Source organism: Nannobrachium achirus, assembly GCF_963921795.1.
Source record: "Nannobrachium achirus genome assembly, chromosome: 5".
NCBI lineage: Eukaryota > Metazoa > Chordata > Actinopteri > Myctophiformes > Myctophidae > Nannobrachium > Nannobrachium achirus.
This window is the reverse complement of record NC_137814.1, coordinates 17,080,894-17,101,329: the sequence shown is the minus strand read 5'-3', so window position 1 is coordinate 17,101,329 and position 20,436 is coordinate 17,080,894. Positions and strand designations below refer to the sequence as shown.

At 42.9% G+C, this 20,436-nt stretch overlaps 1 protein-coding gene across 1 annotated transcript in view; it reads left to right on the top strand.

Annotated features, from left to right (window-relative positions):
- The window catches only part of LOC308286155 (catenin delta-2-like), a gene marked incomplete at both ends in the record, with an annotated part of 218,736 nt that overhangs the window by 115,810 nt on the left and 82,490 nt on the right, over window positions 1-20,436 (top strand). The window contains 2 exon segments of the mRNA XM_080727111.1: window positions 5,546-5,678; window positions 15,322-15,535. Of these exon segments, the coding sequence (XP_080583237.1) occupies window positions 5,546-5,678; window positions 15,322-15,535 (347 nt within the window).

Genomic DNA, 20,436 nt, shown 5'->3' with positions numbered 1-20,436 from the left:
TAACTTTTTTTTAATATATGAACATTTTTCAACATGGAAACGATTATGACATTTATGAAAAATAATCACGATTAAGTCAAATAATCGCGATTAGACGATTATGTAATAATTGTGACAGGCCTAACCATGTTGTCATGAGCATTAGTGACGACCAATTGTACGAAGATATAGTTGAAAATGGGTGAAGTCGTCCTTTAACATTTATGGAGTAGGAGGTTTTTTATCGCCGTGGGACGGAGTTGAATAAAGCATCAGTTCCACAGTGCAAACCGTTTAGTGTAAGACGGCCCATGGCCTTTCTGTTTGTGCTGTTATTATTATTATTATGGTGGTACAGTAGTAGTAAGCTGTAAGTGGTGTTGTGGGCTGTGTTGTAATGAGCTGAGGAGTGCTGCTCCACCACCACTCCACTCCACCTTAGGCTTTCAGATGCTTTTTTGGAGACCAATAAACAAAGACACAGCAGACAAACATGATGTTTCTGTTTACCAAAAAAAGAAATTCAGCGATGGAGTACTCACATCTTTTTTCATATATATATTTTTTTTTAACTTTTTTAAGTACAGTAAAAGTATCAATACCCTAGACTATAGAGTAGACTAATATCACTGAGTATCAGATACTGGCTCACAACTGCGATGTGTTGTGAGCTTGTAGATCGGCTATTTTCAAATGGTCCTATATATAGTATACAGCAGGGTTCCCCAAATAGTTTTCCCCAAGGTCCGAATTATGTCTAGGGTACCAAGCAGAGGGTCACAACATTGCAGGGGGCGACGGTGGCGTTTCCGCTACTCCAGCAACAGTTCAGATATCGCCACTGTCGGGCAGAAACCTCGTATCTCCAAGTTTCAAATGTGTAAGTTTTTTGGTAAAGCAAAGCCCTGCTTCATCGTACAAGATCGTTGCACAAAACTTGTGAAAACAGCAGATCCACAACTACACAACGCCTCGCTGTGTGCTTGTAAATCTGCTGTTTTCATTGGTTTAGTAAATGTTTTAGATGATAAATACAAAACGAACGGTTCGACAACGACGATATACTTGTTGCTGCTCTTATACTACCATTATTACTGGGGTTGGTGGGGGCCAGACAGTAGCCCCCCGTGGGCCGCAAATGGCCCGCGGGCATACAAAATTATTTATATCAACTATTTTAAGCCTAGAAACAAGGCATCCAGGATCCTGGTGAACCATGACCATAACTTATTTGTTTCTGTGCTGTGGTGTAAAGTAACTAAGTACATTTACTTAAGTACAATTCTGTATTATTTGTACTTTATTTGAGTATTTCCAATTTCCAATACTTTTACTTCTACTCCATTACAGCTCGGATCCAAATATTGTACTTTTACTCCACTACATTTTAAACTTTAGTTACTATTTACTTTGCAGGTATACATGATAATATTAATAAACATACATTTACCACTTTAACCCTATTTTATACCTAGGTCCTAAGCTATTTGAAAATAGACGATCTACAAGCTCACAACACGTTGCACCTCGACGCGTTGTGAGCTTGTAGATCTGCTATTTTCAAACCTTTTAGTACTTTTACTTTTGGTACTTTAAAGTATATTTTGATGCTAATTAAGGCTGGGCGATATTAAGAAAACCTTCGGTATTCGATAAAGTTATTGAATACCTCGATATCGATATTACTCACGATATTAGTAAAAATGATTGCATTATATAGTTTTTAATCTTTTTCTGCTTTAGGTCCACTGCCTGCCTAACCCAGATAATGAATAGCATATCCATGCATGCACACATACTGCACAGTGCACATAGAATAAACACATTAAATGCCTTATTTCCATTTTCCAACAATAGTTTTATTGAAATAACCACACCTGGTTACAGATGGACTGCTTTTTTGCATGTGCTACGTGCATGCATAGTGTGTCTATTAATTAATTTGACACATACACTAATACCTCATTTCAATCCATCTTCGTACCTTGCATGTTGATACCTCGATATCGATAATTTTTCGATATATATTGCCCAGCCTTAATGCCAATAATTTTGTACTTTTACTCGAGTAACATTTGAACACAGGCCTTTTACTTGTGAGTATTTCTAAATTACAGTATTGATACTTTTACTTAAATAAAACATTTGAGTACTTTTTCCACCTCTGTTTCTGTGTAAAAGGCTATGGGGGAAATTAATGGAAGTTTTTTTAGTGGCACCAGTAAACCACACCCACTGCTATGCCCTATAATAATATAAAGTACAATATTTGCCTGATGTAGTGGAGTAGAAGTTAAAAGAACTGAAAATTGGAAATACTCCTGTAAAGTAAACATACCTCAGTTGTACTTGAGTACCTTGTTACTTTTACACCACTGCCATTTTTACACTTAGAGAGGGTCCACCTCTGACATACCAGTCCATCCCATTCACACGCAGGCACACACGCACGCAGTACATACTGTATACACCTGACAGCTCAGTCGAGCATGACTTAAGCATTGTGACTGGCTAATTAAGCTGCAAGCCAACAAACACGAGCTTATGACAATTCACATGATATTTATAGAAACGTAAACCTTGGTTGCCATATCCGGGGCTGCATGCTAACCAGCTGTCAGTGTGTGTGTGTGTGTGTGTGTGTGTGTGTGTGCGTGTGTGCGTGTGTGCGGGTGCGTGCGTGCGTGCGTGCGTGCGTGCGTGCGTGCGTGCGTGCGTGCGTGCTGAGAGAGTGTGTGCGTCTGTGCGTGCGAGAGAGAGAGAGAGAGAGAGAGAGAGAAACTGAGAATATATGTGAGCGAGATATAGTGAGAGAGTGTGGCGCGCGTGCGAAAGAGAGATGGAGAGACATTGAGTGGAGGTATAGAACATAGGTATTGTTATAAGTTTTGGGTGTGTGTTCCTGCACAGTAAAACAAACCTCAGTGTTCATTTGTGCATTTGTAAATGTGAGAGTGTGCTTAATGTATTCAGACGGCGTACACTCACAGAGTTACAGTACACACACACTCAGCATTTGGACAGTGTTCAGTGTAACACACGCCCCGGGCAAAGACACTTATGGGAGAGCCGGTGCGGGCAGCTGGCCAATTAGAGTAAAGGATTCACCACGCCACTATGTCGTGTTCTCGGGCAGAAACCTTGTACTGTATCTCCATGTTGGCATAGGTGTGAGAGGTTTCTTTTAAAATTGAATATCGTCGTTGTCGGGTGGAAACCTTGTATGTCCAAAACCGTTTGTTTTGTATTTATCATTTTAAAAATGATTTAAACTAGTGAAAACAGCAGAGCTACAAGCACACAACGCCTCGCGGTGCGAGGCGTTGTGTGCTTGTAGCTCTGCTGTTTCACTATTTTTGTGCGACGGCCTTGTGTGATGAAGCAAGGCTTTACTTTGCGAAATAATGTACACATTTGAAACTTGTTTCTCAAACTTCTAAATCTTAAGGTCTCCCCTTAACTCTGACAGTATACAAAATGTATTTGCATACTGTTAGAGTCAGAGTTTTGTATGGGTCGATTTAGACTCCTCCTAAGGAACCCGCTCACTACATGTGACGTCACAATGTGACGCGTAGGGTTGGAGATCGGAGATCTTTTGCCGTTTTGGCATTTTATTTTAAGTGAACGTGATGAAGTCTGTCTGGGGGGTTTTGCAAATACTGAACAGTAAAAAGCATTACCAAGAGATTGTGAGTAAATAATAACTACATATAGGATCATTGGAACAGATGTTCTTTTTTCAGGAAATAGGATCGCCAATTTTCTGAAATAGTGAAAATGGGTGATCTACAGTACAAGCTCTGTGAGCTTGTAGATCGCTTGACACACTTTACTCTCTTTTTCTTAGGATATGTTTTTTGTTTGCCTTAAAACACATGCATATCTTAACCACTAGTCCAGTGGTTTTCAACCAGTGGACTCCAAGCTCACAACGGGGCCTTTTCCACTGGCAAAGAACCGGTTCAGGTTCTTTCTCCCGTCTATGGGATGAACCAGAGTTGTGCTTTTCCACCGAGAATCGGAGTTGGTTCCGAACCGTAAAAGTTGGTTCGGAACTGGAAGCACAAAATCCTTGGTTTTTGTGGTTCCAGAGCCAAATCCTTGGTTCTGGTTCAATCTGGTGGAAAAGCAAGCCGGTTCGCAAGAACGAACCAAGGTTCCCAAGAACGAACCAAGGTTCCCAAGAAAGTTGAACCGGTACTGGTTCTGGAACCAGTTCTTTGCCGGTGGAAAAGGCCCCAACGTGTCGCAGCACGGCGCGTTGTGAGCTTGGAGGTCTGCTATTTTCAATATTTTCTCCCCCAAGCCCTTTTAGAAATGTCAGCCCCTGCCTCTCTAACATTCTCTGCACGTCCCTGCTCCTTTTACAACAAACTAGGGCATTGAATGATGAAAAAACAGGCAGCGTTGGATTGTGGAGATACACGGTTTCTGCCAGACAGCTACGACACCTACGATATCTTACACGCCTAGAAACAACAGTGGTACATGTGATTGTTTTAGCTCATACTGACACTGACACTGATCATCCCCTGTATCGCTGCTTCCACCTCATGCCATCTGGGTGAAGATACGGAACCCTGACGTGGGGAAAGGTTCTTTTTTAGCATTAGTTTTTGGTCCCCTCGGCCGTTGCGGCACTAAACAAACTGCTGGTCTTCTGTCTACGGGGGGGGGGTGGGGGACCTCATGTTTTGTCTTTGTGATATGTTGTTTTGTGTCATATGGTTTTTGTTTTGTTGTTGTTATTGTTTTTTCGAACAGACTTGTAAAGACAAATATCCCTTCTGGGACATTATTATTACTGTAGGCAATGTCACTGCAGGGACTCTTTCTTTCTTTCTTTCTTTCTTTCTTTCTTTCTTTCTTTCTCTTTCTTTCTTTCTTTCTTTCTTTCTTTCTCTCAATCTCTCTCTATAGCAGTGGTTCTCAACCTGTGGTTCGGGACCCCTGGGTACAAGATGACTCACTTAATGTGCAATATTGTTTTCTCACTCAACAGTAAACCAACCAACAGGAAGTTTAAGTGTATAGAGGGTATCTGCACATTTCTAAAGTGACAATTTGGACTTTTTAACACCTCTAAAATGACAAATTAAACATTGGCCAAATTGACAAATATCAGAGGCAGAAATTGTGAAAATAGCAGATCTACATGCTCACAACGCCTCGCAACGAGGGGTGTTGTGAGCATGTAGATCTGCTATTTTCACAAGAGAACCGTGTTATACAAAATGTAATGCCTCAACTCTTAGGGCTCGTCAGGGTGGGGGGGTTCCCAGTTAAAATTATTATTGTGGGGGTCGCGGCCTGAAAAGGTTGAGAACCACTGATCTAATAGTATCATGGTGTTTGCTGCTCTTCATTTACATCCATAACGGTTGGGTTCGCTGTGCTGTATATTTGTGAACTGGGCAAGTAGACGATAACGTTGTATTGAATTGAACGTCTTTGTTCTCTCTTGTTCATTCTGTTTTTCTCCCCCCCATCTCTCTCTCTCTCTCTCTCTCTCTCTCTCTCTCTCTCTCTCTCTCTCTCTCTCTCTCTCTCTCTCTCTCCGTAGGGAGTTTGGATGGAGAGACCCGGAGCTTCCAGAGGTGATCCAGATGCTTCAGCATCAATTCCCCTCCGTTCAGTCCAACGCTGCTGCCTACCTGCAGCACCTCTGCTTCGGAGACAACAAGATCAAGTCTGAGGTACACGCGTGCACACAGACACACGCACGCACGCACGCACGCAAACACAAGGCACATAGGGCATTCACCAAATATTCGAATATTCGAATATCAAAGTCACTATTCAATGTTATTCACCGAATTCGGATATTCGCTTATTTTTTTATATATTTTTTTTATTCTTTAAAAAATATATAGTTTATAAAACTTGGCTAGATGGAAGTCATAAGATTGAGTTGTCAATGCCCCTGGTGGATGAATTTGTTAATGCCCTATACCAGGGGTTCTCAAATATTTTTAGGCCGCGACCCCCAAAATAAACATATTTGAACTGGGGACCCCCACCCTGACAAGCACTTGGAATTGTAGGTATTACATTTAATGTGACTCGGTTCCACAGATAAATATCGATCTACATGTTCACAAAGCCTCGCAACGCGAGGCGTTGTGAGCATGTAGATCGTCTATTTTCACAATGTTCGCCTTTTGCTTACTTGATATTTGACTGTTTGGCCAGTCCTGTTGAATATTCGACTATTCGAATACTTTGAGGTCGAATAATTAGAATACTAAAAATCACTATTTGTGAATGCCTTAAAGTTGTACCATGTAACTTTTTTTATAAAACAAATCTTAAAATTGTCCTAACTGTTAAATCGCTAAAGTTTTAGAACACCCACTCCGTTATTTTCAGCTTCTGAAGCCTTCTCTTTATATGTTTTCTATGATCCTGGCCGTGGACCGGATTTCACGCCAAAATGACGTAATCTGCATCATCTGTATATGTTGTGTATACGTTGCCCAATCACATCGCCGATCATGCACACATGGTACACTACCGGCCAATCACAGCTTATCTGCTCTGGTCTCCAGGAAGCGCCTCCGCTTGGCTACAGTGTTTACCATGGTGAAGGATTTTAACCTCTTAATCCACAAATCCTGGCCAGAAAATTACGTTCTACCATGCGTTCTACCCCTCCACGGATTACTATCGGTCGCGGTGGTTTGCGGCGCCGCTCCGGTGGTCTGCGGCGGTGGTCCGCGACGACTCTGGCCGAAAAACGGCCGAAAAAAGCAATACCGCTACTGACCACTAGTTGAACTTACACAGTATAGCTTTAACACACGCACGCACGCACACACACACAAGGCACTATTATGGACATTCGCTATTTTCTCTACTTTTGTGCGACACTCTCGTATGACTAAGTATAGAGCGTTCATTGCCGGAAAAATCATGAAGACGTTGAGATACGGAGATACATACAACAAGGTTTCTTTCTACCTTACAGCGACAACATCCAAAAGGCTCTCGCTTATTCTCGGTAATGTCAAACTGGGCCCTAGGCACAGGCCCATTTTCACTAAACACTAATTTATAGCCTAATATAATGTAAGTCGCTCCCCTCCTCACCAAACAATAATTAATAGGCTAATATAATGTAAATCGCTCCCCTCCAGCTCATATGTAAACAATACAGCACTCTACTCCCAATACAATTTTAAGGTATTTGTAGGCCTACTTTACTTGAGTATTTCCGATTTCCGATACTTTTACTTCTACTCCACTACTGTACATCTCAGAGGCAACAGTTTTACTTTTACTCCACTACAATTATTTGAGAACTTTAGTTACTAGTTAGTCTACTTGGTAGATTCTAATCGTTATTACAAAACATGCAACAACCAGCCTTATCAATCTCAAAGAAAAGGGAAAAACAGCGCCCTCTCTGTTTTGTTCCTAGTGTAGCACTAAATCTGTTCTTGAGAGATTACAGCCTTATATACGCCTATTTGAAAATAGCCGATCTACATGCACACAATGCATCTCAATGTGACGCTTCTCAGTAGTGTGTCTTTCTTTCCTTTTTTTTTTTTTATGGGTGCATTATTGCGACCGAAGGTCGCATATACTCTGAAGAATTCAATTCAATTCAATTCAATTTTATTAAAGTGTCAAATCATAACAAGTTATCTCAAGACACTTTACAAAGGCTAAAGAGCCATGAGAGAGAGAGAGGAGAGAGGGAGAAACAAGGGAGAGACAAGGGAAAGACAACAAGGGGCACACGCACACACATACACAGGTCCCGCATGCGTATGTACAAGAACGAACGAACGAACGCACACACACACACACAGGCGCTGCATGCGCACGCGTGTGTAGGGGGAGGGGAAGGGGAGGGGAGGGGGAGGTAAGGGTAGGGGGGGTGGGGGGAGGAGAGAGAGAACCCGAGCAGAACCTGTACCTGTGAGGTACCCCCCCGAGAGAACTCGAGTGGATACCTCACAGGCCCGAGGCCCCCACCCTGAGCAAGCAATTTGCTACAATGGTAACGAAAAACCCCCTCTTAAGGAGGAGGAAACGTCAGGCAGATCCTGACTCTGGGGTGAACAGCCGTGCTGCCTCGACCGAGTCGGGGGGACAGTAAGGAACAAAGAGAGAACAAGAGATAGACACAGAGAGATCCAGGCAGGTCCACAGGTGTGCTTCATGGAGGCCTGGTCCGGGGTCACACTCTTGGTCTGCAGCTGAGTAGTCGGGTTTTAGTAGCAATCCCAGCAGCTGAGTTGTCGAGTTTTAGGTATTTAGGTTGTCGAGTTTCCAGGAACTGGAACTGTGGAGTGGGAGACAGAAAAGAAACTCCGGGGATGATCCCCGGAGTTCGAATTAGTGGCAGGCCTTATAATGGCAGGCACAGTGCTAGTTACAATTGCAATGATGTGACACAAACCCACACAACCAAAAGGGGGAAGAGAGGGAGGAGGGTTCCCCCTCCCCTCTGACCCATTATTCAGCCCAACCCAGTGACTTTGTAGGTTGGGATTAGGAGTGACTGTACGCTGTCTCACAGAGCCACGGCCTTTTGTCAGCCCGGCCACTGGTCCCAACATGCACCCGGACAGCCTGAGGGAGGTAATTTAGTCAGCAACGAACGAACGAACAAACGAAGCAACGAGCGAAGCAACGAACGAACAAGCGAACGAAGCACGAGCGAAGCAACGAATGAACGAACGCACGAAGCAACGAACGAACGAACGAAGCAACGAACGTACGAACGAACGAAGCAGCGAACGAACGAAGCAACGAACAAGCGAAGCAACGAACGAACGAACGAACGAACGAAGCAACGAACGAACGAACGAAGCAACGGTCTGTACTTAAGGGGACGAAGGCTCCGGAGAGCCTGCGACGCCCCAGCCGCGGAGGAGCGAGTCCTCCGAATTGATCGACACAAAGCAACGAACGAACGAACGAAGCAGCGAACGAACAAGCGACGAACGAACGCACGAACGAACGAACGAACGAACGAACGAACCTAATTATAGGCTTTATCATAGAGAAACGTTTTTAATCTAGTCTTAAAAACACAAAGTGTGTCTGCCACACGGACAGAGACTGGGAGGAGGTTCCACAACTGAGGTGCCTGATACTTAAAAGCTCTGGCTCCTGTTCTGGCCTTAGGTATTTTTTTGGGAATGACAAGCATGTTTTCATATTGTGGACGCACCGGTCTAGCAGTACTGCGAGGCTCAATGAGCTCTTCGAGGTACTGCGGTGCCAGACCGTGATATGCTTTGTATGTGAGGAGGAGAATTTTAAATTCAATTCTGTATTTAACCGGGAGCCAGTGTAGAGATGCCAGGGAAGGAGTGATATGATCACTTCTTCTGGCTCCTGTCAATACACGAGCGGCAGCATTCTGGACTAGCTGTAGGCTGTTCAGAGACTTACTTGGGCAGCCTGATAGTACTGAGTTGCAGTAGTCCAGCCTAGAGGTAACAAATGCATGGACTAGTTTTTCTGCATCACTTTGAGACAGGATGCGCCTCACTTTAGCAATGTTACGCAGATGGAAGAAGGCAATCTTTGAGGTTTGCTTGATGTGAGAATGAAAAGACATATCTTGATCAAACGTAACCCCCAGATTCTTCACAGCGGCCTTAGAGGCCACGGTAATGCCATCCAGAGCAAAGTTCCTATCTGCCAGTTTGTCCCTTAGGTGCTTAGGGCCCAGGACGATAACTTCTGTTTTGTCAGAGTTGAGGAGTAGGTAGTTACTGGTCATCCAACTCTTTATGTCTTTGAGACATGCTTGCAGATTAGCCAGTTGATCCGTTTCATCTGGCTTCATTGACAGATATAATTGAGTGTCATCTGCATAGCAATGGAAGTGTATAGAATGTTTTCTAATGATTTCACCCAGAGGAAGCATATATAGGGTGAATAGTATTGGTCCAAGCACAGAGCCTTGTGGGACTCCGTATCTGACCTTTTCACGTAATGAGGATGTATCATTAACGTTTACAAACTGAGATCTGTCCGACAGATAGGACTCGAACCATCCCAGTGCGGTACCCCTAATACCAACCAGGTGCTCTAGTCGTTGTAACAGAATATGGTGGTCGATAGTGTCAAAAGCGGCACTAAGATCCAGCAAAACTAACACGGAGAGGAGTCCGTTATCCAGCGCGATCAGGATATCATTTGTTACTTTCACAAGTGCTGTCTCAGTGCTATGGTGTGCTCTGAAACCTGACTGGAAAGTCTCAAATAAATTGTTGTGTTGTAAAAAGTCACACAACTGCTTGGCAACTGCCTTCTCAAGGACCTTAGAGAGGAACGGGAGATTCGATATAGGTCTATAGTTAGCTAAAAGACATGGATCGAGAGTAGGCTTTTTGAGAAGAGGTTTGATTACTGCTACCTTAAAGGACTGTGGCACATAGCCTGTCACAAGAGAGATATTTATCATATTGAGTAAGGAAGGACCGATCTGGGTCAGGACCTCCTTAAGTAATCTAGTGGGGACTGGATCGAGGAGACAGGTCGAGACTGTCCAAGTACACACTAGGCTGCAAAGCCACTCCCGAGGCCACATGTGGACCAGTAGGAGACAAAAGCAGTAGATCATCGATTTGATCTCTGATTTTCTTGATTTTATCATTAAAAAATCCCATGAAGTCATTACTACTGAGAGTTAGCGGAATACGCTGTTTCACAGAGTCACGGCCTTTTGTCAGCCCGGCTATGGTGTCAAAAAGGAACTTGGGATTGTTTTTATTTTCCTCTATTAGGGATGAATAGTAGGCAGTTCGGGCATTGCAAAGGGCCCTTCTATATAGCTTAAGGCTATTCTGCCATGCTATACAGGATTCGTCCCGTTTGGCTGAACGCCATATTTTTTCCAGTTTGCGCGAGGCTCGCTTAAGGCTTCTGGTTTCATTGTTATACCAGAATCGTGTCGCTTGAGTGTCCGAAGCCTCGTGACCGTCCTTCCGAAGCCTCTGTGATGTCAGTGTGATGTCAGCGAGTTGTGACATCACTTCCTGTACAGGGCAGCTACACGAAATGTGGATAACACTATATATGGAGATAGTCCAGTCCATCGTCATATGGGACTACCGTCATAGAAAGTAGCCATTGTTAGGCCGGAGTCAATGGCTGTCTGTCTGACTGCCAAGTCTGCCATTGACTTGCAGCGCATGAACGCCGCACTGGAGCGTGAAAACCAACAGGCCTGATGGAAAATGATACATGGCCGCAGGCTTTGTGACGTCCCACATCTTATGTGCTGGGCATACTACTAACCGACGCCAAGGACCTCCAGAGGCCATACAAAGAGTATCTAACCCGAGGCCCCTTACTAAGTAGCATACATTTACAACATACCTTCTCCAAAAACATCAATATTGAACTCCATATGTATATGGATACATACATGTATTTTTATTAATAAAGGATAAAATAAAATAAAAATGCCATAGATGGGCATTCCCAAAAGCAAAATCCCTTTATGCCCATATATGGGGATTTCTGATGTCATCAATCTCTGGCCCTAACTAGCTCAAAAGCCTGCTTTACTCTGATTTACACCCTACCTTTCCAGATGATGACCTATTGGGTACACACTTATGTCCAAATATAGAAATCCCAAGGCATCAAACCTAAGCTTGGCTTTACTAATTAACATATGTTTCATGCCCATATATGGAGATCCCTGTCCCAATGTTATCAATATTAAGGACATATCTGGAAATGCCCATATTTGGTAATGTCCACATATGGGCATGTTTTGACATAACATAGTCAGGGAACTCCATGTATGGGCATAACATTGATTCTGTGAGTGTGCCATGATTCTGTGAGTGTGCTGAGCTCCTAGGGTTGATACCCTCACAAAAACATGAACAAACTCCCCCCAGAATGACAACAACTAGAATCGTCAGAGAAACGCTGTGGTTGGCCAGATTGTCAAGAATTGGCGCGACCTCGCCCTTTAGGGCGAGGTTGCATGTCACCCTGAGGTCGCATTCCACCCTTGGGTGTCTTACTAGTATCAAGAATACAAGATAGTAAAAGGCACAAAAAAGGCTAAAAGGTAAAAGGCTTCAAGTCCAGCGATCTCTGTGTTAACTCTATGGGCTTTTAGCAGGGTTTACTCTTCAAAGCTGACGTCAGCACCAGAAAGTTGCTGAGAAATTTGCTGAATGGGCTGAATATGGTCTATTGAATTGCTTTTGACTGTAACACAACTCATAAATACGTAATTTCCTGTTATCTTGTCACAACGCTGAGGAGGACCGATCAGGTCGAAACGCGTCCGTTGTCTCTGTCCACAGAGGTAAATAAATCATGTGAAAGGGATTTCCTTGTGTGCTGGCGACTTATGCAGACCTATGCAGAAAAAAACGTCTCTGCTCGGTCATTTAACACCCAGCACGCCAAATTCGTTCAGTAACGAGATACGGCCACTAGATGTCACCCTGCCAAAAGGAGTTGTCTCGTCCCTGAACGAGACAACGAAGGGTTAACTGTACCTGCAGCTGCCTGCCCTCTGAATGACCCGAGTCCATACGTCACCCCGTAGCAGAGAGAGAGAGAGAGAGAGAAAATGGCACGAGCTGGTTGCACTGATTTCCATTCTACTCTGAAATATAAAAAGGGCTTTATCTATGAATGAGGTGAAAAGAACGCCAGGGAAGCAGAGATCTGATTGTTTTCACGGCGACACTTTACCGCGATGGTCGGCCGCGGTTTGGATTTTAGTTTCACGAGCGTTTGTAAACAAATGGATTTTCTTCCTCAATCGTCAGCGGACACCCACGTGCACACGCACAAAGCTTCCGAGGCTCTTCAAAATAAAGCGTGAGTGAACGGCGACAGCAGCAACAGCTAGAAATGTTATAAACCTTAGCAGCCCATGTGTTAAGCTCACATGCGCGGCTGCGCGCTCTACACTCGCACTCTCCGCTAAACGTGACATTGGAATATATTGTCAGGCGGTAGCGTGTGGGTGATTAACTGGCCTCCTCTCGGCCCAAACATATTAGCGGCCTCATACGTTCTTAAACAGCTGTGCTAAGCACAATGGCCCTCGACCGCTCTATTAAACGTATCAATGGAGCCGACGCTGAAGGGGGAGGATGAGGCTCATCTGCAAGGCCATGCATTCTACACTGGGCTAATGGATCACTGTGCTGCGGAGGCCACGAGAGAGACTGTACTGCTCTAATGCTGTGGTTCTCAACCTTTTCAGGCCGCGACCCCCCAAAATAATCATACTTTAACTGGGGACCCCCCATCCTGACGAGCACCAAGAGTTGAGGCATTACATCTTGTATAACACGGTTCTATTGGGAAAATAGCAGATCTACTGCTATTTGCAAGAGTTGAGGCATTACATCTTGTACGGTATAACACCGTTCTATTGTGAAAATATTTTCACAATTTCTGCTAATATTTGACAATTTGGCCAATGTTAAATTTGTCATTTTAGAGGTATTCAAAAGTCCTTAAATTGTCACTTTAGAAATGTGCAAATATACCTTCTATACACTTAAACTTTATGAGTGAGAAAACAATGTTGGACATTAAGTCCATCATCTGGGGATCCCCCAAAATAATTTGAGGACCCACAGGTTGAGAACCACTGCTGCAATGGATCACTGTGCTGTGTACTCTGAAAACACCAGCATAGATGCTGTTTGATGGGACAGGTCTTTGATTGGCAGGTCTTTGTGTCGCACATGCACACACACACACACACACACACACACACACACACACACACACACACACACACTAATAGTAATATGCAGCGAACATTCTGTGAAAATAGGCAAACATTCGCCAAAAGATTCGTAGAGGGGAAAAGGAGGGGACCATGGAGACCCCTGGGAGAACCCAGTCAACAAAGTACAGTACAGTAAAGCACAGTAAGACAGTGGATATTACAGAATGCGTAGCAATTCTATAAAGGTGAATAATTATTATATTAAAGGAGCTATTTATAGGAACTTTTTATTGAAAAACGGATGCTAAAATAAAAATAATGTTTCGAAAATATTTTATAAAGAAATAAGCTTCATATATGTGTTTCTATTCAAAAATGACCACAAAAAGTGTAAAATAATGATAAAATAATCATTTTGGCCATTGTCAGACCGACACTTTGTTTACATTCTAGTCTATAGACTAGGATGTAAACAAAGTGTCGGACCCTACAATGAAAAAGTTGACTATAGCTCCTTTAAAGTAAGTGATTTCATTTAATTCAAATGATAACAAAAAAGTTCTATGTTCTGATAGTACTATAGAGTGTTTGGTCCATATAAGGAATTCCACCGTATCCCCCGTGAGGAGAAAAAAGTAGTTTCCGTTTTAGGTGTAGGCGATGGCCTTCCTCCAATCATGATCGAGAGGGGGCAGGCCTTGGAGCGTCCAAGACCCACACATTTTATTTGCACACATTTAGTTTGCGCCTGCCAGTGGAATGGCCTAATACATGATGGCACGATTTTCATTGCACAGAGGTTCTACACGCAGGCCACCGGGTTCTGAACGCAATGACTTAATTCTCACAGAAACACCAGCACCTTGCATGGCGCTGCTTCATTTACATGCAGCTCAGTTCCCCCACCCTGGCATACTAATGCAAAGTGGCATCAGGGCCGACATTTTACCAACAAACAGGCGAGTGTGTGTCAAGGCCATGAATATATCAACATGACATAGCGCTGTATGCGTCTATAGAAAGCACACGCACACCCACACACCAGGGCATTAACGAAAAAGTCGACAAGTCGACTCAGTCGACTTCATTACACAAGTCTACTCCCACCAGAGAAAGTCGAAAGTCGAAGTTGGAAAAAAAAATCTATTGTGAAAATAGCAGATCTACATGCTCACAACGCCTCGCAACGCGAGGCGTTGTGAGCATGTAGATTGGCTATTTTCACAATTTCTGCCTCTATATATTTGACAATTTGGACAATGTTTAATTTGTCATTTTAGAGGTATTAAAAAGCCCTCAAATTGGCACTTTAGAAATGTGCATAAACCCTCTATACACTTAAACTTTATGTTGGTTTGTTTACTGTTGAGTGAGAAAACAATGTTTCACATTAAGTTAATCATCTGGGGAACCCCCAAAATAATTGCTTTAGGGCTACAAACAAAACATTAAGCGTCACATGACTCAATTTTTACATCCCATCGCCTGAAGGGCTGGTCCCTTCTGATTGGTTCAGAAACAAACAGGCTTCCTTTTCAGACTGAAACTTCAAAATAAATTACCCAAAATAGCCATTTCACTGGGTGAACGTTGGGAACCGCTTTCCGCCACTGCATGAATCCATCCGTTCTCCTCCTCCTCCACAGATCCGGAGACAGGGGGGCATCCAGCTGCTGGTGGACCTGCTGGACCACCGGATGACGGACGTGCACCGCAGCGCCTGCGGGGCCCTCCGGAACCTGGTGTACGGCAAGGCCAACGACGACAACAAGATCGCCCTGAAGAACTGCGGCGGCATCCCCGCCCTGGTGCGCCTGCTGCGCAAGACCACCGACGTGGAGATCCGAGAGCTGCTCACAGGTACTATACACGCGGGACACGCGTCGGTGTCGGCGTGTACTCAATGTACAATCTCACATTGTTCGCTAAAAGGGGAACGCCACTCTTTATTTTATTTATTTTTTATTGACAAATGATCACAATACATACAAAGAGAACGGTACAAAAAAGCTGTCACATTACTATAAAGATAAGGAAAATAAAGAAATAATTAAATAAATAAGCGGTTATAAATGTAGGCAATATACCACTCATTGGCTTGCACAGTACAAGTCGGATCAATTAAACTTTATTGCAATGTCAGAAATCACAGGTGCCATTTGTCAGACTCTCGGATAATAATTTGGATAATTCAGCAGGTTGAAATTAAATTTTAAACCCTGTGACCAGAAGGATTACTGTCAGAAAGGTGTACCGGTGATTCACATTAACCTTTTATTTAACCAGGCGTGTTCTTTTTAATTTGAGGGCAGATTTCCCTCGTGACTGGAATGGAGGAATGGAAGGAATGGAGATTAAACAGGAATAATTCATCTACACATTCAGACTCTTTTTTTTGGGGGGGGGGGGGGGGGGGTTCATCCAGAAGCCAGAATGATCAAGTGATTTCCTCATCTCCTTGACTCATTGCAGAGGCCTAGAAAAAGCATGCCAGACAGCTCCATTTGGATTACATAACCACAGTTTAACCACTTAGTCAGGGGATATCTTAAGAAATAGTGTCAAATCCTGGAATAAATTCCTTACCAAAAGATTTCTTCACCAATGTGTTTGTAAAGGTGTCTAGTAACACATCTCACAAAGACTGAAATCCAGTTTCCCCAGGAGAATCCTTGATAGCTGATGAAAGTTGGGGTCCCATTAAATTAACTATACAGGATAAAACACACCAAAATAAATATGCTTTAAGTAGCATGTGAGGGGTCAAACTACCGGTAGGTTTTTTTTCGTGATTCTGAATCCATTGCAAGTATTTGTTTTGCGCAAAAAAAAAAAACATTCCTTGGGCTAAAAACGGCCCCACAAAAATATGGTTTAGTGATGAGTCATCACTTTTCACAGTTTTGTTTTGTTTTTTTCATCTTTATTTTGGTGTGTTTTATCCTGTATAGTTAATTTAATGGGCCCCCAACTTTCATCAGCTGTAACGGATTCTCCTAGGGAAACTGAATTGCAGTCTTTGTGAGATGTGTTACTAGACACCTTTACAAACACATTTGTGAAGAAATCTTTTGGTAAGGAATTTATTCCAGCACTTTATAAGATATCCCCTAACTAACTGTTAACCTGGTCAGACTATTTTGGGCATGTCGTTACAGGTTAACACATCGGACGCCCACGTGGTTTTGACGTCTTAATTTGCTGTTGCCCATGGCAACGCGTCATTTTACCTACCGGCGAGAGTACTGGCGAGAAAAGTAATCCGAGTAAATGTAATCCGAGTATGTCCTGTTTATTTCGCGAAAATCTTTTCTTTCAGTCAGGACGTTTTTTTATCATTTCTAAGCCACAGTGTTTGTGTTACGGCATGTAGAAGAGGCTGCCGTTTTGAGAAAAAAATGAAAAAAGGAAGAGAATCCGGAGAAAACAGCATTTTTGTGCAGCCGCTAAACAGGAAGTCAACGAGACACACAGCACGTCCGGGTGACGTAATTGCGCGCTGCATGTTGGGAAATGGAGTTTGTTTCATCACCGCGGTAGCCAAGTGCAGTAGCTACAGTACAGTATAGTTTACTCCAGCGACATCAAAGAAATTGACTTGTAGACACCACGTGGGCATCCGATGTGTTAAGTTTCCTTTTTTAGGGGGCGAGTGGAAAATATTAGATGTACAAGCTCACAACCCGATGTTCTGCGACGGGTTGTAGATCTGCTATTTGCCGCTGTGACGGGTTGTAGATCTGCTATTTGCCGCTGTGCACCAGCACCATTGTAAGAAGTATAAATCAGGCTTATACTGCTTAAGAACTCTTGTGTCTTGTGTAATTCCTGTCTGTGGTGGAGACGGTTTGCTCGTCATTTGCAAAACTGCGAACCCTTCTTTTTCCCCCCGAAGCTAGAGAACCAGCGATCCGGGACTAATCGGTGATGCTATCACAGCGCAAACCACCGATAGGATGATTCCGTTTAATCATGATAACTATGATTAAATTAAAGGTTCATCTTGATTCTTCTCTCTCTCTCTCTCTCTCTCTCTCTCTCTCTCTCTCTCTCTCTCTCTCTCTCTCTCTCTATACCGGTACTGTACAGTATATATATCGTTGTTGTCGGGTGAAAACCTTGTATATCCAAAACCGTTCGTTTTGTATTTATCATTTTAAAAATGAACTAAACTAGTGAAAACAGCCGATCTACAAGCACAAGCTTGTAGATCTGCTGTTTTCACTACTTTTGTGCGACGGCCTTGTATGAAGAAGCAGGGCTTTACTCTGCGAAAAACGTACAAATTTGAAACTTGGAGATACAAGGTTTCTGCCCGACAGTGACGATATACTGGTGACTGGTGAGGTGTGTGTGTGTGACATTGTGCTGTGTACAGTACAGATCAGGGGCGCGGACCAGCTCAACAAGTCATCTTGTTAATGGGAACAAACGAGAGACTCTAATAGTGCTGTCAAGTTGCATTCTAACTTAGATGATGCTGATGTGCATTTCAGCTTGTTGTTTCAGTTCTTTGTGTGTGTGTGTGCGTGCGTGCGGGCGTGTGCATGTGTGTTCGTGAATGTGTGTTTGTTTGTGTTTGTGAATGTTTCGGCGCCACAAGAAATAATAACTTTTTTTTGGGGGGGGGGGGGGGGCAGCTAGTCTTAAAGGACATTAACATATAAATTAGAGCAGCAGTTTAAGTCACAGAGCACAGAATCCCCCTTGTCACAAATTAATCAGCAGGACAGCCACCAGCCAGACTGTCTCTCTCTCTCTCTCTCTCTCTCTCTCTCTCTCTCTCATCTCTCTCTCTCTCACTCTCTCTCTCTTTCTCTCTCTCTCTCTCTCTCTCTCTCTCTCTCTCATCTCTCTCTCTCCCAGTCCCCCATTGGCTCCCTGTTCTTGTTTCACTATGGTCTCCATTTCCCTCCCCGAACAGTATTTCTCTGATTCTCTCTGTCTTCGTATCTTTGGCTTGATACTTTCTGTTCAACCCTATATCTCACTCTCTTGCTTCCTTTATTTAATTATATTTATATTTAATTATAATTCTCATTAGCTGCTGCTACCAATTTAAATAATTATTCCCCACGTGCACATGCAGAAGATCGTAAAACAAATACATAAATGAACGGATCAACTTATAGCAAAAGAATGAGAAAAAAAGACACAAAACAAACAAAACAGAAATAGACAAGGCTAAAACCCAACAAATAGGACATGCTCCAATGTACATATAGTCGAATCCCCAGAGGTGGTTTGTGCTCATTAATTTCTTTCCCAGGTTATTTTTAAAAGCATGTTTTACTATGATCTCTCCTTTTGAGACAGTTTTAAGAACTGTCTCCAGTTTAAGGCATGTAGGCTACATGTACATTCTGGGGGACGAAAGTTCTTATGATGAGTGCCCGGTTAAGTGAAGCCTCCTCCCCACTTCCGTTTCCACACATTTATCCTAATATAAATAAAAATCATCCAAGCATATTTAGCTCTGCTTAGCAGAAATTACATTTTAAAATATATGTTCAAGAACGGAAATGCCAGCTTCCATTACTCGCCCTTCAGGAGCTGAATAGTTGTCTGGCTACGCGAGACTACTTCATCACTGGTTCAGAGAGTACATTCTAAAACGTCTAGTTCCATTCCTTGATTCTGATTGGCTGATTGCTGTGGTATATGAGACTATAACCCACACCTTGAATCAGTTTATATCAAACCCAGATGCGTTATTTCTTTCCACAGTGTTCCACAGTGCACCAATTATCTGCACCTGTGTTGTTTTTGCAGCCTGGCCTGGAACTACTTTCTTGTAGCTGGGGACTATTTTCTTGCAGAGCAGACCTTATTGTGTATTATTAGTGAAATAGAACAGTTTTAATTGGTACATGTCTATGATTTTTCATGTTGCCATATTGTAACCGTTTTAGAAAAGCAATAAGCCACGCGAGGCTTGTGGTTACCTGTATTTTACACCGGCTGAGAGGGTTGGAGACACTCGGCTGCGCCTTGTGTCTCCCTACGCCTCTCAGCCGGTGTAAAATACCTAACCACTCGCCTGTGGCTTATTGCTTCAGTAACACCTCCATCTGATGAATACATAAGAGAATTTACAGGGCCAGCACTGGCATCAATACATGTCACAGCTTTGGCCATGTCATACATAAACATAGAAACATTTTCCATTAAAGGCTTTATTTTTAGATTTAGCATTTATTTACATTTTCTCCCAAGTCACTCAGATGTTACCAAAACTCACCTGAATAATTGAATCAGAGTTGGCTGAATTGCATCCCACTGTTATTGAGTCACGGATGTTTGAATGTCATCAATCTTTTCTCCGGTAGCTTATTTTCAGCGAGACTTTTCGAATCAAACCGTGCTTTTTGAAAACACATTAAAATGCAATGATAACACACACACACACACGCAAAATAAATAAATAAATAAAATAAAATAACACAGTGTTTCATGTGTCGAGATTACCTATCTCGAGCAAGTTTCAAGTCCCTGCAAGTTGATTTTCTTGCCATACTGAAACGAATGGAATCCCATCTTCCTTGAAAATCCAACAAACTACAATATCGTCGTTGTCGGGTCAAAACCTTGTATGTCCAAAACCGTTCTTTTTTTTATCTGTCATTTTAAAAATGATTTAAAACTAGTGAAAACAGCAGATCTACAAGCATACAACGCCTCACGGTGCGAGGTCTTTTGTGCAATTTTGTGCGACAGTCTTGTATGATGATGTAGGGCTTTACCTTACGAAAGAAACTACA